The 27688-nt window shown below is 40.1% G+C and overlaps 2 protein-coding genes and 1 long non-coding RNA gene across 5 annotated transcripts in view; all 3 read left to right on the forward strand.

The window, feature by feature from the left end:
* LOC124185669 (peroxisomal membrane protein PMP34) overlaps positions 1-3902 on the forward strand; it is a 31347-nt gene extending 27445 nt beyond the window's left edge. For all 3 annotated transcript variants that reach the window (XM_046576670.1, XM_046576651.1, XM_046576680.1), the window contains 2 exons: positions 694-761; positions 931-3902. In XM_046576670.1, coding sequence (XP_046432626.1) covers positions 694-761; positions 931-1072 — 210 coding nt within the window. In that variant the 3' untranslated portion in view covers positions 1073-3902. The remainder of the gene's footprint in view (positions 1-693; positions 762-930) is intronic.
* A 19897-nt stretch (positions 3903-23799) lies between these two features.
* Positions 23800-24786, forward strand: LOC124187837. The gene is made up of 2 exons (XM_046580027.1): positions 23800-24434; positions 24602-24786. Exons 1-2 carry the CDS (start codon positions 24077-24079, stop codon positions 24784-24786), a joined length of 543 nt encoding a protein of 180 aa, XP_046435983.1. The 5' UTR covers positions 23800-24076.
* Positions 24787-26333: 1547 nt separating this feature from the next.
* LOC124185717 lies at positions 26334-27104 on the forward strand. The gene is made up of 3 exons (XR_006871451.1): positions 26334-26536; positions 26770-26919; positions 27018-27104. It is a non-coding gene; the product is annotated as an uncharacterized LOC124185717 (long non-coding RNA).
* Positions 27105-27688: the final 584 nt, after the last annotated feature.

The following is a 27688-nucleotide window of genomic DNA, read 5'->3' on the forward strand; positions in this document are numbered from 1 at the left end:
CATTAAATATCCATCAATCAATCAAACATATTCATTTTTACAAAAATTTAAGACTTAAATTTCGTTGGCTTGTTGAAATGAGCTGGAATGCCCTATTTAAATAATAGTATATAAATGTACAATATAATGCCGATTAGTATAAAATGACGGAAGACATCAATTCGGGATGTAAAATAAATGTACTTATTGTTAAAGTTATTTAAATTCAATGATCGTCTTTAGGATGATCAGTGATATTGTTTGCACAGTATTTTAATGCCATTTATGCTGAAAGATAAGATGATAAGGAGTGCGAGTGAATAAACGTCAAAGAGACAGTAGTTAAGATAAAAGAGCATCGAGTTCTCTAACCAAAATTATATATTTGTGTAACATAGTAATCGGAAAGTTGTGAATTTGACGAGCTTGATGAGACACCTTGCAGTTTAGTTTATTGAGTATTCCAATCCATAATCCATTGCTTTGCCGTTGACTAAATTATAATTTGATCAATAATCAGAAAAAGTGTAACTTTTTCACAGGTTGGAAAGCTAGTATTCAATAAATATAAACTGTGGGATTTCATTCTTGGGTATATTCCCTTTCGATACTCCTAGATTTCATCAAATTCTTAGACCAAGTAACTGGATGTCGTTGAATTTCTTTTATGTTAAAGTTGATTGAACGAAACAATGTCTTCTTCTTTGTTTTAAGCACGGCCACAAGTATTCTGATTTATCGCCTAAAGCTGGTACCCTACAAATTCTCCTTCATATTTTCAAGTAAGTATATTTATGGTAATCAACTATACATTGTGACAGTAACCGTTATGTTAGGTTAGCCCAATTGGCCCCAATAATATAATTTGAATTACCATGCAACACGAATGAATACAGTGTGAATAAGTTTATGTATCTAAACGCTGCATGTACCTTCTTGTCTTTCTTCTAGGAGAAACGGAATTAGCGGCTTATACAAAGGAATGGAGGCGAAGATTTTGCAAACCGTCCTGACAGCTGCTCTGATGTTCTCGGCTTACGAAAAAATTGCTGCGTTTGTATTCAAACTATTATTACGGAAGCAATATTTGTGATGGAAAAAAATTGATCAATACGGTTGCATTAACTTTGTATATAAGACAAGGAACATTTTATGAGTAAGGTATACGAAAGGGTGACAATAATTATAGGTAGACGATGAATGAAGTTGCTTATTATATGCTATTTTCAGAGTAAAACATGCAAAAAAAATCTGTAACTATGAGATTTTAGAGGGCACTAGCGCTACTATCTGAAAAAAAGTTCAAATCATCGTACCAGGCAGTCTCAGCACTCTCTAAATGAAAAAAGTCAGATTTAGTCAATGTTGAGGTGAAAATCTGAAAAAATTAGGGTATTTGCTAAAACTTATTTCGAGCCGATTTAAGGTGCGGCCCGGGAAAAATTCACCAACAGCCTAAACTAGGACTGCCGTAATATACATATGCATACGTGCAAGCTACCAATATGTTATTACTTTTATGAAATTTACGGTATGGAGGTGTTTCTAACATACATTCTAATTTGTGATGAATTCGTGACTAGGGGAATAGATAGGGAGATAATTCGTCGATGCTGGTCAAGGTTTGATGGTTTGATGGTTTATTGATATCTTTCCCATGGCAATGTTGGGAAATAACAAGAAAGGTATACAAAGTTAAGCTATATTCATAGTCTCAAATCCAAAAACTTAGCCTAGTTTGAAATCTAGTGTAAAGAGAAGCACAGAATAAGGACAGAGAACTACGACATAGACAGGAGTAGAAATATAGAGATAGAAGGATACAAAAATTGGAAGAGTGAAAGACGGCAAAGACAATGTTAGAAAAAAAAAAAACAAATAGAATAAAAATAGAATAAAGTAGAAACATAAAAACATGAGAAGCAGGAAGTAGACAAATCTAAAATCTAAATGAAGAATCGCCATCAGGAGTAAGTCTCTTTTATCCGGAAGAGATGCTGATAGAGTGCACGTTTAAGACATCAAGCGTCAAGATAGACCTGAGTTCAGTCCGTGTGATGGTCTGGTAGCAAGACAACGGAGTCCGAGATCTGCGAACGGAGCCAGGTTTCAGTCACAGCTAGCAGCGGCCGGAAAGGCGAGAGAGGCAGTGGAGGTAGCTACGGGAAATCGAGCCTCGAAAGCAGCCAGAGCGGCAGCCGATGAGATGCGCTGAATAGGAGAGCCGTCAGATTTTCGCAGGAGAAGGTGTGATACTGTTTATTGATTTCACTGCTACAACACGTAGACAGACACTGGTTGTCAAATTTTCCTGAAGATGGTCGGCAGGGCACGGCCGAAACGCTGTAAAATCAATAAACTGTATCGCACCTTGACCAGCATCGACGAATTATCTCCCCATACATTCTAATGTTGGGGAAGTAGTAAGGAGTAAAAATCAAAGATACTGTGTAATACTGAGCGGATCACGTATATGTGTGTTAGGATATTGAGTTTGGGCCCCTTCGCCGCCCAGCGTGAATTCTCATAGCTGGCTATTGGGAATAATAAGGCGTAACTTCTTGATAAAACCAGATGTGTGTATTGGAGTATTGAGGATTACGATAAATTATTCAGGACGCGAGAGTTTTAAAGATTTCACTCTAATTTAACGCCAAAAGTTCTTCAGAATAAGTGATGGAGCATGCGTGTAATTGCAAAAATACATCAATACCTACGTGCGACCGTTTTTGTAAGCGTTATTAAAGAAAGATGAATATATATTTAAAAAGCGTTACACATATTTACACAGAGAGAATATGACCCGTACTTTATGGTTCAATGTAATGTACTTGAAATGATTTGCAGCAATCACATGCAGTGGGCGCGTATAGGTATTTATTTGCACTATACATAAATATTTTTATTTATTGAGAAAATCAAATATTGTACACTTGGGGTCAATGAATCTGAGACGGCTAATTTTTTGCACAAGATAGTTATGTTGGCAACACAGAAAAACCTACAGTGCCATAGTCAGCCGTGCGCGAATTTGGATGTTGTATTGAACAAGTCATTATGCATCCTAGCGGTATTCTAAGGTTTTAAGATTCGACGGTCATGGGTTATGTTATATTTATTGAGATTGAGTTTATTTTGCGCTCGGCTGACTATGGCGCTGTAGGTTTCTCTTTGTTGCCAACATAACTATCTAGTGTAAAAAATTAGCCGTCTCAGATTCATTGTCCTCAAGTGTACATTGAATTTGCTGTACTTAAACGAAATGAAGTGAAAAAAAATTATTAAAAGCTGGCCTTATGCACTAAGATAAATGCTTCAGTTACTCATCTTCTGAGGCAACCATCTTAAGTCCAACGCCCACTGTCGCGGAACAGGACAAGACAGGACAAGACAGGGCAGGACCGGACAGCTCCGCTCTGCAGCGCTATCCGACGCTGTCTGCCATCGTTCACTCCTCCGCCCGGTGACGAACGGTACGAAACTGTTGGTGTAAAGCAGTAATAAGATCGCTAGGCGTAAAATGATAATTCAAACGAGCAAAATAGTTAGTCAATGCGCTGTGCCTGTCCTGTCCGGTTCCGCGACAGTATGCATTGGCCTTTACTTCGCTCGTGGACATTCATATAAATAAACCAGAAGAGTTCTAATATCTCAGTTTTCGATTGGGACTTTGGGAATGAGATGTTCACCAGTTGATGGGGGGCAGAAACATTGTGTGTAAGTACACTTCAGGAACGCAGATAGGGTCAGAGACTCAGGCGTTTACCTTACAGCACTTGTGACGCTATTTAACTCTGAAAGCCGGTATCCGGTTCAAACTGGATTGGAAAATAATGGTAATGCAAGGAAAGTTTTAAATTATAGCCATCTCGAGAAGTATTGTATTCTACGTCTGAGTAAATAATGATTGGGACAGCCTGAAACATGGAATTAATTGTTATGTGATGTTGCATTGCTTATATATAAATACTATTTAGCAAAATGGAGAACCTTCTAGAAATTTTTATGCATTTACGGGTACATAAATACAACTTTAGAGTAATTCACTGAAGCCCATAAAAGTTTGTAGAATTGAATTGAAGGGTAACAATCTCGTCGTATGTACCCCGTGCTTATGGAACATCTTGAATCTGTTCTAGAAGGTGAAAAAGTAAGTTTTCATGATTATTCTAATAATTGTGAATAGATATCGTGAAACAGGTATGTATTAGGCCTACTTCTTTGCACTAGACGAATTCCATCCACTTCTACGTGACTGAAAATTAGCCAAATTTTGTAAAAAAAATGTGAATTTCGCTAAAAGGCAAAAGGAAAAATGACATTATTGAACATGATAACGGAGCTCAAACGTTCCTAAATTTATTATTCATCAAGATCAGCAGTAGCCGATTGCGCCAAAGTCGTTAAAAAAAAAAAAAAAAAGAAATGAAGGCGCGGGAGCCGACGCACTATCATTTGCCGCTGTTATATGGAAATCTATCTGTGTTACCACGCGATCGGTACTGGCTTACTGCCTCGTTTTTGTGTCTAGGATCTCCAGGTGAGCTTACAGAATTTCGAGGGTTACCACGCAATAAGTTATAGAATCAAGTGGATTAATGGTCAGATCGTCTTTTATTTATTAAAAGTAAAGTAAAGTAAATATTAAGGAGTGTACACGCAGGAAATATAACGTAAGCGTCCGCGTGACCGTTTGCTAAGGCTGTAAGATAAAGATTGTCTGGTGAAGAATCACGCGCACGATGCGTACGACAAAGCAACTCACGCAGGCGACTCCCATTCCACGTTATCAGCGGTGGAGCGTCTGAGGTAACGATCATGAAAAGCCTCATGTTGTTCGTCTGGAATTTTCCATGACACCGCAAAGAAAATCCGTTAACCTGGCCGGCAAAAATACTATCATGTATGCAGAAAGGTACTTTATTTTACAGATTTAAATTTGTTGAGAATATAGAGTTCTTTTGCTTGATCCGTCTCGTGGCCTGGCTAATAGTCGAATGCCTCTGGGACCGCCTTTCTCCGAGAGTATTCCTCAGGGCTCTCGAGTCGAGTTGTTCCGTAGCGTAAACATCCGATAACCGATCCCGCATGGTTTCCTGGCTGAGCCAGTCCTCTTCAAAAATGTTTACTTCATTCGGCCTCCCTGACCATTCTAGGTCGCCCTCGACCCCCTCGTTCGCACGAATTGTTCGCTACGATCTAAAAAACAAGACCCTCTCTTATTTACACATCAAGTGCTAAAGACGTGGGAAAGGCGAAAACTGCGTATCAATCTATACCCCGCAGAGGAGTGATCAAGTTCTCGCAAGAGGGCCAACCGATAATCAGATATCGCCAAAATTGGTTAGTTCGGAGGACATTGGGATGTGTCGGGTGTACGGTTGCTAGCCTCGCCAGCCCTATGAACGTCTGACTCCTGACTACCTTTGGTCCCGGCCTCCGCCCGAAATCCCACCTGTTCGAGATTGACCACTTCTCGATCATGGGAAATGGACTCGACCCTGGTCCAGCCTTGCCAGCACCCGTCGCACGAAACAATCTTGACCACGGATTGCATCTCAGGGTTACTGACTGCGGGCCCTCATCCCAGGATGGGAGTAACTCACCATTGCGGCTTACTGCGTGGCATGGAACGTGACCCACTTGCGCAAACTGTCCACCGCCACGACGTCCCGTCGGTTTGTCGACTTTTTCAGGTCTCGGAGATCCTGGACCTCGTACCGATCGTTAGGCAGAACAGCCGTCACCTTGAAGGGCCCCTTTGCCTTCGCGACCAGCTTCCTGCTCTCCCCGGTTGCAACAGGACTCGCCGCCACCATGACGACATCCCCCACCGCATACGTAGGCGGCCTAAATCACCGGATGTCGAAAGCCCTCTTCTGCTGCCTCTGCTCCGCGGCGGTGGACGCCTTGGTGGCATCCCTCAACTCCTCCAGGTCGACCTGGTCCAAGGTGCTTTGGATCCTGGCAAGGAGCTTGGCCTCGGCCATAGCACGTGGCTTATAACCAAACAAGAGCTGCGTTGGTGAGCTACGCGTGGTCCTGTTTGTCGCAGAGTTCATAGCACTCTGAACCTTCTTCACGCTGTCGTCCCATGCTTCCTCTTCTCCCCCAGCACAGGTTGCTGCAAGCGAACTTAAAACTGTGCGGTTCATGCGCTCGCACAGCCCATTAGCACGTGATGTTGCCACTACGTTCAGTATGTGCTTAATATCATACTCCTTGCAAAAGGCCCTGAACGAGTGTGACGTGAATGCCGTCCCTCTGTCACTAATGATGCGAGTAGGTACCCCAAATATTGCGATCAACTGAATCAGTGCTCTTATCACCCCTTTCGATGAAGTATTGCGGACAGGTTCGAGAACACAAAATTTAGTAAAACCATCCACAATGGTAAGTATTTGTGTGTTTTTTCGTCTACTACACACAAATGGTCCAACATGATCCAGATGTATCGTGTGAAAGGGAATGGTGACTTTATCTATCAGGTGTAATTGTCATGGTTTGCGCCCAGCCGCCCCTTTATAATACAAGCAGTTCAAACATGCGTTGGCGTATTTCGAGGTGAATTTCCTCATTCCCTTGAACCAGTAATTTCCTTTTAGCTTTTCTAACGTCCTCTCAAGAGCGAAGTGTCCTTGTTCGTCGTGGCATAATCTCACAACGTCAAAACGAGACATTTTCGGTACGACCCACTTGTTACTCGTGTCTGTCTTTCGAAAAACGACCCCTGCCTTGAGGTCATACTTGTCATACTATTGCTTCGTTTCTGGTTGATTTTCGCCAGACTCCAAGATCCTACGAATTAAATCTATGTCTGGGTCCTGCGATAGGGCCACCTTAATCCATTCGCTCTCCGTAATATCGATAACACAACAATCAATCGGGCTGCTTGGGTACCCGGGAGATACACAATATCGAAATTGTAGTCTTGCAAATACACCCACCAACGCGCGACTCGCGGTTGTATGTCCTTTTTACTCGCTGTAGCGCGTACGGCACTGCAATCAGTTACTATGGTGAATTTGATTCCTAATAGGTAAACCCGAAATGCTTTCAATGCCGTGAATACCGCCAGCGTTTCTAAATCGTACGAATGATATTTTTGTTCCGTGGGAGTCGTCTTGCGACTATAGTATGCGACCACGCGTTTTCCTTCCCTATGTTTTTGTATTAGTATGGCACCCAAGCCCAACGCGCTCGCATCCGTATGCACCTCGGTTTCACGCTCGGGATCGTAAATTGCTAAAATCGGTCTGCTGACTAGCATAGCTTTTATCTCGTCAATTGCTTCGCCTTCCTTCGCTCCCCACGACCAAGAAACATCTTTACGCAAGAGGTTCGCTAATGGGGCCGTCTTTCGCGCAAAATCCTTTATGAATTTGCGGAAATATCCCGCGAGACCTAGGAACTGCCTAACTTGCTTTATATTAGTAGGGTAACCAGCTTTTGTTACGGCATCAATTTTATGAGTGCCTGGTCGTATCCCTTCCCCCGAGATTTCACGTCCTAAATATTCGATTTTATTTTGGAAGAATTTACATTTGGATAAATTGATCGTCAAATTGTTAGCCTGAAGAGCCTTAAGGACTACCTCTAGTTTCTCAAACCCTTCGTCTAGCATCTCTGTAGCGACCAATATATCATCTATGTACACGAGGGCATTATCTTTAAGGACTCTGTTCATGGCTTTCTGGAACACAGCTGGCGCGTTGACTAGCCCAAAAGGCATTCGCGAGAATTCCCATTGATCGTCCGGCGTAACGAAAGCCGTCTTCTCGATAGAATCGGGGTGCAGGGGAATTTGATAAAACCCGGACTTTAAATCTAAAGATGTGAAAACCCGTTTGTTGCAAAGTTGATCTACTTGGTCATCAATTATAGGCAATGGATATTGAATACGTTTAATAATTCGGTTGAGACCTCTGTAATCTGTTGCCATTCGCGTCTCCCCATTTTTTTTCCGCACAAGTACAACCGGGCTCCCATAAGGTGACGTACTCTCGCGAATAATACCGTTATCCTCTAATTCTGCTACCATGATCCTCACTTTCTCCCGATCGGTTTTAGAGAGGCGGTAGGGCCCATGAAAAATGGGAACTTCGGAAGTTAATTCAATTTTTATCTCTGCGGCATCCGTTTTATCTAATTCCTTCATCTTCAGAGATATGCTCCGCCGATAACTATTTAGTAGCCTTAGCAATCTCGTTCTGTTGATCGCGTCGAGGTATTCGCACCAAATATCGACCTCTTTCACCGCTCCCGCTTGGTCGGCATCTATTGCCTCAACTTCTAATACTTTATCGTTTTTAACCGGTTGATCCAAGGTAAATGTCACCCCAGACGCGTCTGATATAGCCCTAGTACCGGCCTTTTGTAAGATATCTCGACCGATGAGAATTTCCTTCGTCAATTGGTCATCGGCAACAATAAAGACTATTATCTTGAATGGAATCTCATCAATATGAACCTCGATTCTTGATCGAGCGATCGAAACGACTACCATATGATTGAATGCCGACAAGGTGTTGTCCGTACCTTTAAATTTTAAATTTAAGGATCTCGCTAGACTCTCCCGGATAATCGAGCAGTCGCTTCCCAGATTAACGGTACAGGTCTTTTCCCGATTGCCTAGAACGCACCTCTTAAGTGGTTTATTTACTCGGGTTGCCGCAATCTGGCATACGTCAAGCGAGGTTGCGCCCCGTAGCGAGACCGTCCCCTTGCCATCTAGTCATGGTCTCCTCTCGTCTCTCTCCTTTCGCTGCTTTTTACGGCATTCCGTCTCAGTATGCCCCAAAATTTGACAAAAACCGCACCTCCCCCTAACTCCGACATTTTTTTCGGTCGCGTGATGGGGGTCCTTTGGCATCCCCATTTCGTTTTTATTAACCCTATCGCGCCTTGGTTCCGGGCAGTTGACTCTTCGGTGTCCCTTCCCTCCGCAATTATAACACGCATCGGGGTCAAGACGCCCGGATCGAGGTTGAAACTTAACTAGCCCGAAAGGACGCTTCGTGCTCTTTTCGTCCGTTGCATATTTTGTTTCTTTAGGTTTGCCAATCGACACAACAATCTTTTCCTCCGGGATTTCTAGATTTGCTCGATTAATTCTTTTGACCTTCTCAAAGCAGTACGCTTGTAAAGACTGACCCGGCGTGCTCTTATATGCTACCGCGTATTCAAGTAGTTCCCCAAAATTCTGTTCCCCTGAAAATTGTCTAAGAATTGCTACCGTAAAAGCTTCCCAACTAATAGGAGCACTCTTCAGCCCGTCATACCAGCCCCTTGCAATACCCTTTAATTTTAATGAGGCCAAATAGATTTTGTACGGGTCATCCCAGTCATACATTACCGCGTACATGTTCACCTCCTCTAACTATTCCTTAGCCGATAAATCTTTTTTTTCCGGATCAAATTCAGGTAATACCTTCTCGTTTGCGTAATGATTTGACCGTTTCGAACCTGTCTTGATGATAGCCGACAATACCTCAGTTAGCTTCGCAAAATCGGACTCACCCTGAGCTGCGGTACCATCCACCAGACTCCTGCTCGCAGATCCACGCGTCAGGTAACTCGGCGACCGACTCCTGCTCCTCGTCTGAGTGCGCCGCTGGCGTTCTCCGCACCGACGGTTGCTGTCAGATCCTGAAGCCCCTCTTCGATGACGAGTGCGATCGGAGAGCTTCCTGTACCTGCTTCGACGATGACTGCTGGCCCCTGAACCGTGTCGTTTCGGGCGGCAGGAAGGCGATCTCAGTCGCTGCCCATCGTCATCCTTCGTCCTTCTAGATTCCCCGTCACGGTCTCTCTTGCTCGACTTCGGTGACATATTGATCTATTCTCCGGTCGTAACACTTTCACTTTGATAACTCAGACTTGTGGCTTTCAGATTTCGCAATTTCAAACGTAGCTCGTGGTATATCCCACTTCTGATCTGTAGAAAGGTACTTTATTTTTACAGATTTAAATTTGTTGAGAATATAGAGTTCTTTTGCTTGATCCGTCTCGTGTCCTGGCTAATAGTCGAATGCCTCCAGGACCGCCTTCCACCGAGAGCATTTCTCAGGGCTCTCGAATCGAGTTGTTCCGTAGCGTAAACATCCGATAACCGATCCCGCATGGTTTTCTGGCTGAGCCCGTCCTCTTCAAAAATGTTTACTTCATATATTTCTCCCCTCTCACAATGAAATTCGACATTTGACAATTTTATTAAGAACGTAGTTTTCAAGAAGCTTTCATTTAAGCTCTAATCTATATCAATGTAATTGGTGCTCGGAGAGCCGAGATATACCAGTTATAATATTTCCAACATCGTCGATATCGTCAGTTTGTCAAGAATTTTCGTCGGTTTTTCGACTTTATGACCAGATATACATATAACATACGCCTGAACTGTAAATATGAAACATAAGTATGCTAAAAATGGCTCCACCCAAGAATTTTTACGGAGACAGCACAAGAGAGCGCATGTCGATCGCTTGCGCTCTGTCAATAATAATGTAAGCTGGTAGTGCGCTATACGATTAAGTGAACAAACCGTCAGTTATGTGACACATGATGCAAATGAACCCACGGAAATAATACACAGACTTGCAACGAAATCCTCCTTTAAAAAAATATTAAAGATATGAAGGCTTTAATGTGTCGAATTTATATGTGCTTTCCATTTTTTGCTGTAACGTTTATATTACACGATATGCTTTTTTTGTATTCAAAATTCAGAATTTGCAGTGTTTTGTGTTTGAATTTACACTATTCTAATCTAATTGAATAGTATCTGTACATATAAAACCAGTTCGAACTGAAAGAAAGAGAAATAAAGATATCGTCTCACGTTGTTTTCATACCCATGCATGTCCCTGCGCAGTTCTCGTTGTGACTTCATATCGCGCAGTACGAAAAGAACGAAAACGGCGAAATAACTGAAATTATACTAGTAGACAGATTTTGTAAGGAGAAATGAGTGTGCGGTCACACACATGTCTCACATTGGGAGAGACTTGGCTCACTGAGTACAGTGGTTGAGCAGCGGCCATCAAACCGACGGTTGCGTAGATTAACCGGCTATTTCGAGTCAGGCTTGAAAAATCGGCTATTTCGAGATTCGCTTGGAAAACCGGCTATGTTGAGTTTCGCTTGAAAAACCGGCTATCTCGAATTAGGCTTGGGTTAACGCAAATTTTTATTAGTTAGTGAATTGAGAGACGCCGGAGCGTAAGAGCTAGTGTAAGCATTGAGACGATATGTATTCAGATGATGTATTATGGAAAGTTAGATACAATGGAGGACGATAGAGGCTTGGTCGGCAAATATGTCGAATACACTGTCCACGAGTCTTCTCACTCTGATCAGCTTGGAGAACCATGAGCAAGTGAGTTTCAGTGTTGCCAGACTGAAATTCTTCGCCGTATTAGATGGCGCCACAAAACGTACCAGAATGGAAAATTTCGTACAAGAAATTTAATTATGATTATGTGAATAGAATACTATTAATTATCGACCATATTGATACCTATACTTGTCAATAATATCTTTTATGTTCTCTAAAACATAAATCAATTCAATATATGATACAGAGGTACGTGCCACCTATAAGTTTACAGGTTAACCCATATGGAGTACAACCATGGAGACTTTACTCTAGTCTCCATGAGTACAACCATGGACGAACAACGTCCATGACTGTGTCACACTATACTCTAGATGGAAAGGACGCATTTAAATGCCTAGTGGGCTGATCCAGTTAAAAAAAAAAAAAAATTTTTTTAACGCAATTACGAAAACGTACTAGTTAGGAGAACGTCGTATTAGCGTACTAGAATCCCCTGGATCCTACTAGATCTTGTACAATTGTACAAGACTGGTAACACTGGTGAGTTTACGCTCGGCTCCGGTCCGGTTTAAATAGGTGCCGCGGGGACAGCTGAGGGCGCCACTCAAGCCAGCGGCCAAGGTGGTCGCCGCACGCGTGCGACACCCTCAGATTTCCGGTGCGACTGCGTGCTGTATTCAATGTGACGGCTTGAATAACCGGCTATTTCGAGTGTAGTTCGAAAACCGGCTATTTCGCGTTAGAACTTTTTCGGCCGCAAATTAACCCTCCGCCGACTATCTCGTTTTTTGACTACGCCGCCGGCTATCCATGACGATATCGGCATCGGCTATTTTTAACCCACTTACGAGTATCCAAAAATTCTCAAAAAATTCAGGGAACCAGTTTTGGGTCTCATCTCAATATTCCAACAGTTTTCATTCCAAAATGTTTTACCCATTAACAAATAGAAATTCGACGATTTCACTAAAAAATCGATATCTTGAACCCGAATTTCTATTAAGAAAAAAAAATCTCGCGATTTATTCTTGAATCTATGGTATTTCAAAAAAACTTTGAAAACCTGAAAACGGGCTATTGCGAAAGGAGAAATTTCGCATAAAATTGAAGTATTCATGTAAACACAATGTTTTTATCGCAAAAATATGTAATTTATTGGTGAAAAAATGAATGTTGACATGTTATATGAAAGTTCAGACTCGCTTTGCTCGTGCGAACAACCTCGAGCAAGGTAAAAAAACAGTTCCCACAACAGTGTCATAACATACTATTTAGGTAAACTTGATAAATAGGGTCAGAAACTTTGATTTTCAACGAGAAAATGTGGATTTTAGACGTATCTCAAAAGTCGAAAAAACTGACGCCGCCGGCTATCGGTGACGAATTCGTTCATTTTCAAACTTCGAACGGTCGTAACTTCGCAAGGTCCTGACGCATGCTAACGTGTTTGTGCGTGTGAGCGTATACCACCATGAAGTTTTTTTAGGTGCGGGTCTGAAGCCGTATCCACTTCCCCCTCCCGAGATACCAGGACGTGCCCAAGTCAGATGTGACGATATCGTCATGGATAGCCGGCGGAGGGTTAAGTTGATAGCACTGTCGGGCTGCATACAAAATTCGTCAACGCCTCACAAAATTCATACAAGCTCAGTTTTGTGAATGCAGGTATTATATGGTTATCTACATAATTATAATGCAGAAATGAAAGTATAAAGCATTAGGCGTATGTTGAGAGGAAATTAAAGAATATCATTTCGGCATAGTGCCATTTAATGTCGACAATTATAATTATGTAGATAACCATATAATACCTACATTCACGAAACTGAGCTTGTATGAATTTTGTGAGGCGTTGACGAATTTCGTAATCAGTCCGACAGTGCTACCAACTTAATTTGCGGCCAAAAAATTTCGAACGTGAAATAGCCGGTTATTGAAGCCTGATTGGAGATAGCCGGTTTTTCAAGTGAAACTCGAGATAGCCGGTCTTCCAAGCAAACCTCGAAATAGCCGGTTTTCAAGCCTGACTCGAGATAGCCGGTTACTCTACGTAACCGTCGAAACATTCACCTGTTAAGACTCATTATTACGATTGGCCAAGCAAAGTGAAGAAATTGTACAGTATCATTGTTCTTGTCCTGATTTTTCTTCGAGCAGATAGTAATGATATCGACGAACCCTGCTGGGAAATTTAGGTACAAAGGGAAAGTGATCGACTAACCGACAACACCTTTTAACCCTTTGAGGAGTACATGTGAAAAAAAAACAATCATCAAAGTCAAACTGGTCCAAGGAGTTTTTGGGGCCGCTGATTACAAATCTGAGGTGGGATTTGCAAAATTCGAGATGGTGGGTCTAATGTAACGGGCAAAATTTTAAGAAATCTAGCGAGTTATGCCAAATTTCATATGCGGGAGTGTTTGGAGTCACTGATTACGAATCTGAAATCAGATTAGCAACATTAAAGATGGTGGATTCAAGATGGCGACTATTATTTTCAAAGTCCTGAATAAAAAATGAAACATTGAGCTTATTCTCCCGTGCAGCGTGACCCAGAACTGAATGCGTGGACGTGGAAAGACACTAGTTCCTGTTTTTTTTTTTCTGGGTTTTTTTTCTTGGTTTTGTCTCATTTTTTTTAGTTTTTTTATGTTTTCTCAATTTTCCACTCAAACGGAATAAACACAAAGCAAAGACAAAGTTCTGTGTGACAATAGCTCTGATTATAAATATTCAAGAGTTGATTTTTTATTGCGGGCTTGTATTCGTCACCTAATGGTGGAATATGGAATCATTTGTCATTCACTTCGTGCGAAATTATATTATTCAAGTAGTCAGCGCACCGTAAAATATGGGTATGTCAAATTTGATTATTGGGTTTTGGGGTTATTAAAAAAATTTTTTTTTAAATTGGCTGGTGAAAAAGTTTGCAAAAAATATATATAATAGTACTACGTATAGAAAATATGTATGAAAATTTTCAGAGCTCTAGCTTTATCCGTTTACCAATAGCCGATTTTTTCCGGAAAGAATTGATTTTTTTTAATTCATTATTTATGAGAATCAGAAAAAAAAATAGATCAGTTGGCCTAATTTCTCATTATGGTTGCATTATTTAGAAATCTAAGAGTCTAAAAAATGCCTTAGTACAGGTTAAAGCCACGAAACCTCAAAGATATGAAAAAAAACGAACATAAAATAGGAAGTATACTTCCCACTGCCCGCCCCTCAAAGGGTTAAGAAAAGATTAGTCTTCAATGTAATAATACTTATTCCAATGTAAAAAGTATTCTCTATAAATATCCAGACATATTTGATATTGTTGGAAGTTTCATCAATAGTTTATAAGTATGCATTGATATACCGGGACAATCTCTTAAAACTTGTAAATCAACTAAGTATGCGCGATTTTTATCGGCTGTTCATGCAGGCTGGCCACCTCAAGTTCAACCGTCAAACTCTATTTCTAGTGGCGATGTAGTTGACACTAATTTTTGAGGTTAGAAACTCAAATAATTGAGGTAATGACTCGGAATGGTTTGGGAAGCATTTATTATTGGGTCGGAAAGTTTATTGTTCAAAGAACGGTCTGAATTTAATGCTCATGCTCTTTGAAAATTCGTTGTATTCGATTGAAATAAGAAATCTATCTAAATGATGGATGCTTGGAAAAAACGAAACAGATAGGTGGGAACAGCTTATTCAATCATTTTTATGATTTCATATATTAGAAATGACAACTAAATTTTCTTCTATTAATAGGAAATACAGCCAAAATAATTGCATCTTTGCTTTTCACTAATATCTGCTTCTCCTATCCAATTCATTAAACGTACAGAGGACAATGCCATTTTTGTTGGTGGCGAAAGAAGTTGTAGGTTTTAGTGTTTCTTTCAATTTCAAATCGTGTGAAACGTAACTTTCTCGCGCTCTCGTAATTGCAGGAGGTAACATTAAATTTTATGACTTGAAAATGAAAGACATCAAACCAATATTTCAAGAAATTGGAATATCTTACTATCTGTAACAAAACCGTGAATCTCTGTTTTCTCGAGTTTAGTTCGACAAAATTTACTCATAATTTATAGTCAATATATTCGTTCCGATCAATACATTATTGTTACAACTACTAAAAATTTCCCAATAATTATCAAAGTTCATTTGATAAATTTCCGACAAATTCAGACTGAATAAGTGAAGGGGACCCAATACTAAAATTGAATATTCAGTAATATTTGATTTAAGAACCCTTGAATGATGCACGTCTTAGGAATGATTAATTGGATATTGACTAATCGGATTGGAGATTGTGTCCGTTGTTCCTTTAAAACACATGAGTATCCAATTCTCAACAAATACATGAAAATATGAAGCCAGGGTCCTTGTCACCAAGACGTTTTGACCATCAGGAAAGGCATTATTTTCCTCCTCTTAACCAAAGTCGAAAGAAAAATGAATTTTATCGTTGAATACACGTGAAAATATTGTAATACTCAAAGATCACAGAATTATAAATTTACTTACATGCTTGAAGGCCTGACAATTTTAGTTTCGCTTTCATGATGGATTTTTTCCTACCTGAAAATATTTCCTACTTGTCAACTGTTCAACAGAGTCCGTGAAGTTTTTGGAGAGTATTGCGTCAGGTATCTCTGCTGCGAATTGCTACTCTTTGTATTCGTAAGCTTCGTGTTTAAGATGAATAAGTTTTTTCATTCTTTGTTACTGATTGTGAGTTGATTTGTTTATTTCATGTTTATCGGCACTGATAATTATAGATGTCGAAAATAGCGATGATGATGATGATGATGATGATAATGTTAGCAAACAGGATAATGATAATGATTTTATGGATTATTTTGAGGAATAAACCACGCTAAATTCACAATTATTGATTATATATTTTTCACAAGTAAAAATTCATAACATTTACATTTTGTATGACGAGAATGGGTAAAAAGTTATGAAGATATATATTTGTAATATATCCTATCTCTAGATTATAATTTTATCGAATAGTAAATTTTTTTAATTCTATGTATAAGCTATGATATAATTGGGATTAATTCTATTGAATATTCTACATATAAACCCGAATATAATTGTATATATTGTAATAAATTCTATTTTGGTAAATATTGTCCATATTATCTATACACACGATTGCAACCTGGACAGTCTTTAATTAGGGGATTCGGTCCATCAACGATATCGCCATCGGGTCCTGGTGTGTAGTGTATGCTACATCTGCGGAAACTTGCGATGACGTAGTCCATTTTCATATTCTCTGGTAGTTTATCCCACGCATTATTGATGGAGTTTGATGCGAACGTGCGGATAAATTCTTTTAGTAAAAAAGCTATATCCTCGGACATTATTGCCCTTAAACGGTCCAATTGTTTGTACAGACGAAAAGATTTCTCGAGGGAGCTGGTACACTTCTTCGAATACCAACTCCTTAGTCGCTGCACATTTTCAAAGGCGCAATTGTAAGCCGGGATGTATTCAGAGTTGTCATCATACCAAATTGAGCCTGGCGCTGCTGCTTGCTGGAGGTTATTCGCTGGAGAGTATCCATGGTTCACGTCATGCCACGGTGCCGCTTCCACTGTAACGCTAAATTCTGTTACCCTCGGATGAGGACTTACCGTTGACACTTTGGCGCGATTCTCTACTTATTCAAAATATCAAACTATAACAAAATCAATTATGTTGGGCGCCAGACGCTTTAGCGTCGATTTTCAAACAATAATACAAATCAATAAAAATAACACAAAACCGTACAAAATATAAATAGAGAACCCGTTGTATGGCTGGCTAGGCGCAGGTACGCACACGTACATCCCGGTAGAGTGCAAAGAAATTATTATTCTGTCAATTAGAAACGAGAGAACCTTACTGCAATCGGTAGAAAACAACGTAACGATAGTTCGGTAGATAATACGACGAATTTACCATAAATTATAACCAGTACGAGAGATTGACACTCATTAACAATTTACAGAGTCGGCAAGCGATCGACTAGATAGCTTTCGGTAGAATTATTCGTGCACGATAGAATCAATAATTTATAATTATTACGGACTTGAGGAATTAAACAATGGATTCCTAAACATAACTTTTGAGAGAATACAAAATACAAAATTACGAGAGAGTGAGAATTTCGGAGAGTTTACAAAATAAAGAAATACACTAAATACACCGCAGTACAAAAGAATAATTCGCAGAACTTAATTTAACAAGATACAGAGAAATGAATAACAGGCAAAAATAATATAAAATTGCCAATAGCAATAAGAAAAGGTGCGGTAATATCTAGGGGCTGATTGTACGCTCGGTTGTACTCCAAGGAACTCGATATATGATACAATAAGCACAGAAATAAATAAAAATATAATAAGCAATGACAGAAATAAAATATAAAGCACACTACTATTACAAAAGAGTACGACATGAAATGTAAAGCCAATAGGGCTCAAAATACGATAGAAAGTACAGAAGCAGGCTAATAGTAATTCACAAATAATCAGAAAGATCATAAATACAGAAGAAATAATTATTCGGCAGTTACGAGGTCGCTCAGACAATAAAATAACAAATTACTGAAATCATGCAGTCACACGGCGACTTACTGAAACTCTAAGCCGTGGACCATGATTCACACAAAACTGGCATCACACGATGCAACCAAGAAACAATAAATATAATATTAATGACCGAGATCATGCAGCCACACGGCGGCTTACTGCAACTTTAAGCCGTGGACCATGATTCACACAAAGTCGATGAATACCATAAAAAGAATAGAAATTATGAGCAACTTCGTAACGATACAATACAGAGGCAGAAGCCTTACCTTGGGTGGTGACTTCAGGCACATAAACTGACTCTACTTTTAATTATACGTAATACTAGCAAAACTGAGAAGGAAGGGAAAAAGAATGAAAAGAGTTTATAGGATAAATTTTACGGTAGAATAAACGATAGAACGGTAGCGGGACGATCAACGGTAGAAAACGATAGCGGTAAAAGGAAAGGTATCGGTAGCTTAAATCGGGAGGATGAAGAAATACAATGCTGTCACCCAGCAGGTCAAGCGTAGAATAGCAGGCAGGGATGTTAGACGGCTACTCAGAAATCCTTGTGCCGAGCTGTCTGAAAGCTGGTATTGAAAACGAAAAACTAGTACGCCTGTGCTCCGCTGCGGCGCTGCCAACACTGGTATATAAACTATGTCAGAAATCGCATCCTAGTGAAAAAATTTTATATTTCAATTTCATGTACCGTTAATAGAGGGCAGTAATTATTGAATGCATTGAAAAAATACCACTTTAAACCTTTTTTTTGCATTCCAGACATATAATGTAAAATATATTGAGAAAAATGAAGAAATAATTCATAACTATGATTTTTTATCGGAAAAGAGGGTTCAACAATGTTATTTTTATTTCTTATCAAATTTTATAACAGATTATTAAAATATTATTGAAAAAATACTGAATAAATCTATGACTTTGTTTCGAACAATTATATATCTCCACTCTTCACTGCCGATGCTGTGTTCTTCGCAGTGTCGCCTGATTTAAATCTCTTCGAATATCACGTCCAAATCGTTGATAGTCCGGTGATCCTCTTCTGCATCCGCCCTTGATTCGTTCGGAGCATCGTACAAAATTGCAGACGTCATTCGACTATGCATGCTCTTCGTCGGCTCAAACGCGGCACAACACTTGGCGTTTACTTTAACTGCTTGTGAAGCCAGCATAGCGCCTTCAATATTTTGTACCGTCAGCCTGTTTCTACTTTTGGTTTTCACCAAATTGTATTTGCTAAAAACTCTTTCACAGTCAGCATTTGCGTGAGGAGTACAGAGAACTGCCAATGCGAAAGATGGTAGTTCTACGTATCTTTTGCAGCCCTCAGAATCGGTCAGTTGAGCAATTTTGTGCCAAAAAATGTCCGGTTCTTTTTCCTTGACTACGTCTTCGGGAATTTCGTCGAGCGGAAGACGACGCCATTCATCATCCAAGCGCTGAAGAGCTTCCAAGTTCTTGGGCTTGACTCTGGGAACGATGCTCCAAAGCTCGACGAGCGACTGCTGTTTGTTTCGCTCATTTCTCGACGTAGCTTTCGATGGATGCAGCAAAGGGAGCATTCTTAATAGAGGATCATCAAAATCGAATCGCTCTTGAATCTCCTTGCAGAGTTTCATCAGAAAATTACGACATCTTGCCCGAAAATCTGCTACCAAGTCCGGTCTTATCAATACTTCCGGTTTTTTCAACTCTTCCAGCACTTGCACACCCAGGTATATGTTCTCGAGTGGAATAAATTCGTCTTTTTCTCCGTATTGACCTTGCTGAGTGGTGTCGTTGCTACGTACTTTTGGGCCATATACGTCGTAAGAAGTTCTTTAAACGCAAACTCCATTTTCTCAGCGAGAGATGTGATGACCACCGATTACGATTGAAAGTAGGCATTCATCGTGACAACTTTGGGTAAAACCCACGCGAGAAAATGATAATAGAGCTTCACGAACGGGTCTCTCAGCCACATGAAAATCGATTCTGCCGCCAGTGTTCGTTCTTCCATATGTCGTTCCATGAAATATAGACGGAGTGGCTCCCATTGCTCCAACATGCGATCCACAATCGAGAGCAGTGAAAGCCAGCGCGTTTGTGCTGGATGGAGAATTTTGTGGACAGCGACATTCAAAAATTTTTGAAATACAGCGAGACTCGCAATGCGCTTCACACTGTGCTGTACGTAGTTGTGAACATTCCTGGCGAGGTCTTCACAGCTCCGAGGGATGTTCTGTTCACATGCTTTGCTGGCTGCTGAATGAAGAGAATGGCATATACACTTCATGATAATTATACCAGGGCATGATTCTTTTAGGCGACTTGCAATCGAGTTTCGCGCACCGATGTTGACGCTTGCGCCGTCACAACCAAACCCCAATACATTCGTTAAGGGAATGAATTTTTCTTCAAACGACCTAATGATCAAATTATACAGGTGTCGACCACTAGCTCCTTCCTGAGCTGCCCTAGCGTCGTCTTCAGGAAAAATACTAGACAACTCCCAAAACACGCTGGTGATTCTTCCAAGGTCTTCGTTGTAGAACCGAACGACGATACACGCGGTCTTGACGCTGGAACAATCCGTGGAGTCATCGGTTAGAATAGAAAACTTCTGTTTCTGTAGATGGTTGGCGATTTCCTCTTTATGAGAAGCACCGATGACGTTGGTGACGATTTTTGTTGCTTTCTGCCTTTTCATGGATATTCCGTCTAAGATTTTCGAGTCTGGGAGTGCCGACTTCATGCATGGAATAAGATCATTGACCACGGCATAAGGAATGTTGTGAGCTGCCAAAAAACTGCAAATCTTGATCTCCGCATTCGTTATATTTCTGTCCCGAGTGTTCAACGTAGCTTGAGGTTTAAAAAATTTGCTCAAAAGTTTTGACGAGCTGCACTCGTAAGCTGTCGCGTTTCTTTCGTGTTTTTTGGTTTTTCCTTGGGTTTTGATCAAGCTTATATCGGCGATGAGACGAACGTTGCACCATTTACACCTCGCTTTTGTCTTTAAAGCTGGATCCGGCCCGAGCCAGGGCGAACATTGCGGATCTCGTTCCCATTCGACTCGATATTTTTGAGTTCGATGTCCTTGTTTTTTGAGCTTCGCATTTCCACGAGCCAATCGTAGTTTTTTTGGCGTAGGCGGCCCGTATCCAGAGTCATTCTCGTCATTCTCGGTCTCACTTGCAGATAACATAGTTACCTGAATCGAAATTTATTAAGTTGACCACCACCATCACCATCACCACGGTTATTGCAATCGTGAAAACGCAAAAATATGTCACAATGCATGCAAAAAAAATGTGTAAAAATATATAAATATTTCATCGTGCAATGAATGGAAAAGAAAAAGAAACGAGATAATCCACTCATCAGTATAAAAGTGCAAATTTTCAGGTTTCATTGTGTTCTGTAGATCGTCGTCGTCGATACATATCATGCTTACCTCTTTCTAAATAAAGACGCACAGCGAAGCACACAATTGACATAATACGAATCCGGACATTCGAAGTTTACTCAGGAAAAAACTGTAAGTCGCCCTTTTTATTTTTTCTTCGTGGTTCAAAATCGTACGTAAGCCAAGGGCGAGCGCGAGACAGCGAAGTCGCGAAGTGTATAAAAAGGTAAACAAGAAATACAATGCAAAGATGGCGCAGTAATCGACTAGCCATAGCCAAGCCAAGCAGTTTCACCAACCGTACAGTGACAAAAAACTTACAGCTAACTGCTGACTGCGATTTTCTGTCCGTATTATATTTAATTTCGTGTTCAGAAAGAAAAGTTGACAATACATCATTTTTAGTTAATTATCGGTGTGTGTTTGTCGGTTAACGGCCAGTCTTGGTATTTTTGCGTACAAGGACCGAGTAGTCTTGGTACATGGTACGTGACGCTAAAAACTAGTATGTTTACCAAGAAGTTGGTACGTCTGACATCCCTGATAGCAGGAGGTCGGAGTTCGGCTCGCCGATCTCGCGGTTGTCGCGAGGTGATTCTTCTTCCCTTTGATTGGTTGGGTTGACCCCCACCGCAAATAGGCCATCCCTCTGTGGCCAATATTGGTTACGGCGTGGTCATACGTTTTCCAAAATGACCGCTAGATGATGCGTAATGTGCTGCTCGTGATTTCGTCGTTGACACCAACTCGTACCGATTTTGTAGCTGCTTCGGTTTATGGTCCAGGTTGCCTATCATCGGGGACTTCTTTGACAGAGGCATACACAGGGTGCCTCTCGGCCAAAGTTACCAAGTGGAGAGTGACGCCTCATTGTTCACTTCCACCGGCTTTAGCACAGACAGTAGCTAGCTGCCTGTACCTGAGGTCGTGCAGTCAGACGGTTGGCCAAACCGTGGACCACGACCCACACAATTAGTCGTTGCAGATAGGAAGGCAGCGTCGATCCTCGGAACGATGGCTTTATCAACCTGGACGTAGTGGTTTGGGGTCGGTCCGGCACCAAGCCGGTAAGTCGGAAGATGGCAGGCTACGGTCTGCCCTTCACGCCATCCTTACGGCATCCGATAGAGCTGGCGGCTGGTTCCTCTTCGAGAAACGGTGCCCTCGGCCGCCGGGAGGATTTTGATTTCCCTGTTCACCGGCAGTCGAGGCGATACGGAAGGTTCGGGTGGATGCTACCCCAGGTGTATATAAAGGTGCACCAAGGTAGCCAGTATAGTCTGATTAGACCGTCGGTAGGCGAAGTCGTCGAGAGCTGCAAACGGTAGGCATCGGTCCCTCGTTGGTCGGGATCGTTGTCGTCCAAGTACCTTATTAGCTTGCGCCGAAGCGCGAAATAAAGAATTTACAAAAAAAGAATTAGTTAAAGGTAGTTATTGCCTATTTTGTATCGAGTTCGGTTGGAGTACCCTGCTGAGGACGCGTAAAGTAGAAATAATAACGGTTGTGTGCCCTTGTGACGGGCGACTCTGAAACTCCACGTTACAACTCCCTCCCCCCAGGGGGAGACCGGGCGGGTCTTCTACCTAGGTAATGTCACGAAGGCTCTTATCAGAAATTATGGAGGCTGACCCGTAAACTGACGAATAAGTGGTTTCGATGTCCATTGACAACACTAGCCAAAAAAATTAACGGAAATTACGTAAGAGACGGTAGAAACGGAAAACGCGTAAGCTTCGGTAGTTTTTGACGTATGATAGTGTGCGCTAGTTAATAAAATACGAAAAGTATGGTAAAAGATCACACAAAAGGCGAGTCAGGTAATTTAGGCTTGTATATCCGAGCGTTGATTGTTAGATTTTGCTTTTGGTTCAGGAGTTTTTGCCCTTACCTCAGTCAGTGACGGTTTTTGCGAAAAATCAGTTGATATAGAGGGTGGTGTGGAGTGATTACAAGACAGTTAACGTTGACGGAATAAGTCAGAATCGGAGTTTTTTCGCGGTAGCTTAAATCGGTAGGAAAGACGTTAAATTTTCACGACAGCTCGGAACGGTAGAACTGAAGTAAAGTTTTGACGATAGCTTAAAACGGTAGAAATGAAGTTACGTGTTTAAGGATAAATCAGACGGTAGAAGCAAGGTAGAATTTAGACAATGACTCGAACGGTGAAGGTAGAGTTAAGTTTTCCGATAGCTTAGCGTTGCGGAAATGAAGTTAGACCTTTACAGTAGGTTGACGGTAGCTGAAGACGGTAGAGAAGTTAAATGAACGGCAGATAAACGATAGCTAAAAACGGTAGGAAATGTTAAAAAACGGTAGATAAACGGTAGATAAGAAAAATCGGTAATGAAAAATGAATTTAAATTGATTTAGCAAAAACTGGAAGGTCGAAATAGAATTTTGAATTAGATAGGCCGAAATAGAATTTAGAAAAATCTTTAACCATGGAGACACTTAGGGTGGCGGGTCCTTAAGGTCACGGCGCTGATATGGGCTGGTTAAGGTAGTACCGCGATAGCAGCAGTCCTCAACTTCCAGAGAAATATCCCTTGTATAAAACATTATAACTAAAGTAAAAAGTAGTTGAGATACAGTACACCTTTGGGCTTCCTCTCATATGCGCAGAAGTATAAAAATTTTCCCATTGCGTCTTTTGTCTGACTTGGCAACGTTGCATTCTAACTCAGTATCTCTTGCCTCTCAAGTATGTGTTGTAGAGAAATGTATTGTTATGAAATCAATTTGAGGTTAGTTACAATTGGAGACTGAAAATAATACACAATGACTTCGCGATTAAAAAACGGCAGATTTGTCAAAAAAAGGACTGCTGATAAAATTAATAATGCATTAGCAGGTATTTCTAATGCTAAAAAACCAAAAGTTGAAATTGCACTTGACGGAAAGGACGGAGATAAAATTCCTGACGAGAATGGGATAGTTACGTGGAAAGTAATTGCAACAAATCTGAAATGCACAAGCTGCAGAAGTCTTTTGGATTTGGAGAAGCTTTATGAGTTCAAAACAGAAGGTCTGCATTCAAAATTTAAAATAAAGTGTGATAAATGTGCAAAGCTTAATAAGGTCAACAGTGGAGTAAAAACCAAAACAGTCTCTGATATTAATTCATCCGTGGTACTTGGTAAGTCATAAATATCATATTTCAATCAATATAATTAATTATACACCTAATAATTATCAATTTATTAATATCTATTATATTAATACAGTGTTATAGTTTAATTAAAAAATACATATATAAATGTACTCAGTTTGTTATATAATGTATTAATTAATGATATGTTTCAGGAGCTATCCATTCAGGTGTAGGCAACACCAGTTTAAATAAGATTCTAGCTTGTGCAAAATTACGTCAAATTAGAAATCAACTATATAAAAGATATGAGGTTATAGTTGGCAAAGCTATTGAATCAGAAGCAAAGGACAGTTGTAAGCGAGCTGCATCAGAAGAAAAAGAATTGGTCGTTAAATAGTCCAGTAGAATTAGGTCAAAAAGTGGCAGATCGTGGTTGTGATTGGTGGGAAGCCGATTTTTTGTGGAATGGGTTCCTTTTACATATAGAAACATATTCTGAAGTTGCGCCATCTCAAGCTTTTCCGTACAATTATTTAGAGACGTTTAAATATTCCAATTTCGGGATTTTCTCCTTTTTTAGACGATTTTTCCTCTATTACTCGTAAAGTATCGACCCTACGAGAAAAATGTATAGAAGCAAACTTGTTCAAAATCAAATTTTACACACGGATACGTTGTTTAAAAAAATTAAAAAAAATTTTTTCATCGCCAAATTAACGATTTTCGATGATTTTTTATCGAAAAAAGTACTTTGTTCACACGTATTTTGCAAACAATTGAAATCGAACAATCTTTCTCTGGAGGGTCAGAAAGAGTGCATCAAACCTTCATGAAAAAGCATGCGCAGCCCGATCGCTGTGCGCTCGATAGTTTTTTCCGAATATCATTGTTAATTAAGCCCGATTCGAGAGTTGCGTTATCGTAATTGTTAACGTGAGCCAAAATGAGGCCTTCTGAGTTGCTGCCGATTTTTTTACAGATACCTGGGACCTCCCCCTAACGTGTCCAACAAGTTTTACCATCCTATTGCAATTAATATGAACTAGGGAATTTTCCGAAAAATGACTCAAATTTGACCTTAGCAACAAATGCTAATAAGTTCGTCAATTATTGTCGGAATCGAATTCGGGAAAGTGGAACAGTTAGAGCAAAAGAAGACGCAACTTTTGAAACAAGACTCATGGTAATCGGACAGTTTGTTTGTTAACTAGAACACTTCAAAGTCGAAGTGACTTTGTTAATTAACAAATTACGATTTCGACATTTTACGAACGCTATTGTCTTCTTTAATATCAGTACTTGATATGCCAAACAATGTTTTTCAAGCTTCTAACTGATTTCATATCGAAAATCAAGTGAACAACTTAGCTTGTTGAGGCAAAAAGTGCGTGGCAGACCGTCGGGCGCCGTGGTGGGGGGAGAGACTCGCCGCAGCCGGCAGGCGCAAAAATCGAATTCACTGTTTCAATAACGTGCGCGCGTTTTTTTTCGACAATATCTCGGGTTCTAATTGACGTATTTTGATGATTTTTTTTTTAAATCGATATGCCGAGTCGTGAGTAACACGAATATCGAATCACATTCAACAAATTCTTTTATTTAAACACTCAAAATCGGACGGAAGTATAAATCTCGATTTTTTTCGTTGCTAATCATTAGTTTATTCATGAAAATTTAGATTTCCATGCTGAGTATTCGTTCACTTTATTATTCATCATTATGATAAAATGAACAAAATACTCCCAAATTTAAAAAATTTAATAATATTATTGTTGAGTTTGTAATATGTTGCTAAAATCAGTATTATAATAAGTGAATTATTATTAATTAATCAAATACAATATTATTCATTATTTCGGCCGAAATATTATAGACGCCTACGATGCTCAGTGACCCATAGCTTTGGGTATTAGGCAGCGGTAGCGGTGGGGGGCAGGTAGAAGGGCGTCCTTTTGAGAGTGGGACCATAGCTGCTCTTCGCTCTCTTTCATTCTCTCATTCCAAAAATTTCCGTTGAGCAAGTAGCATCAGTGCGTGTTCAAGGGGAATTCGGAGTTCACAAGCGACGATATATAGACGCCGCGCAGTTTTAGTGCAAGATTACATTCACAGTTTTACTCCGAGCAGAGGATATTTTTCATTTTGCTGTAAGTATTCAAGTGATTCAATTTATTACATACTTCTTTCTCTGTGTCTATATGTGTATACATACATTCATATGATGCACGTGTATATGCGTTTGTGTATATGTATATATATTTACACAAGAATACACATATGCGTGCATTAAGTATATCATAGTTTTTGACATGTCAAAGAAATACAATCATATTCGTATTATTGTACGAGCATGTAGATAGTAATGAAATTGTTCAAATAGGTTTTGAAGATTTCGAGTCAACAAGCAACGCTATTATTCGTTTGGAGCGTTCTGTTGCCGAGGAGCGTGGCTTGTCATGGAATTTATTGACGCTTAGCTGCCTCAGTACAAGGTTTCGGTTGTATTTCAGCAGAAATTTTTTACTTCTTTGTAAGTATTCAAGTGATTCAATGTATATATACATGCATAAATTTGTATTATCGTACGAGTATGTAAATAGTAATGAAATTATTCACTAATTTTTTTAGATTATCCATTTTCATCATGGCTGGGGATGAAAATGCTTTGTGCCTGTTGTGTGACAAAGTTTTGAACGATGGACGTGCAACACGGACGCTATCCCACACGGAAAAAAAAATTCTGTTCGGCGAGCTGTATTCTACAGCTCCAGTAACTATACGCACTCTACGGTCTACTTGTAGTTACAGCAACTATATATTAGTCAGCTCTGATAGCTGCAAGTTGTTCAGCTCTCACAGCTGAATGGTTTTGCTCCAAGAGCTGTAAGTTGCGCTGTGCTCTGGTGCGTTGACATATTTCATAACCTTCAAATTTCATGAGTACGATTTAAATACAGTTGATAGATAATTGTTTAAATAGTCCATTCAAATATGTAAATGACACTGAATAAATAATGATAATAATGATGAAAAATAATACTAATAGCAATATAATTGTACTATTTAATAATAAGCGCTGTGAGCGGAGCCGAAAAATTCTGGTCTAGCTCTTCGAACGAAGCTGTTTAGCTGAGAGAGCTGAACAACGTACAGCTATGACAGCTGACTAACAGTCAGTTATACGAACCATGCAGTGCTCTTCCAATAACAGAACGTTTAGTTCGACGAACTGTTTACAAGTAACTATCTAATATTTAGTTCCACGAGCTGAATTTTTTTTTCCGTGCAGGCTGGTCTGA

The sequence above is a fragment of the Neodiprion fabricii genome, chromosome 1 (genome assembly GCF_021155785.1).
Source record: "Neodiprion fabricii isolate iyNeoFabr1 chromosome 1, iyNeoFabr1.1, whole genome shotgun sequence".
Classification (NCBI taxonomy): Eukaryota; Metazoa; Arthropoda; class Insecta; order Hymenoptera; family Diprionidae; genus Neodiprion; species Neodiprion fabricii.

Bases quoted from the DNA above. Each gene is read 5' to 3' on its own strand.
- LOC124187837 (XM_046580027.1), top strand. From the start codon at position 24,077: ATGACTTCGCGATTAAAAAACGGCAGATTTGTCAAAAAAAGGACTGCT. The intron at 24,435-24,601 runs GTAAGTCATAAA...GATATGTTTCAG, and splicing joins TAATTCATCCGTGGTACTTG to GAGCTATCCATTCAGGTGTA.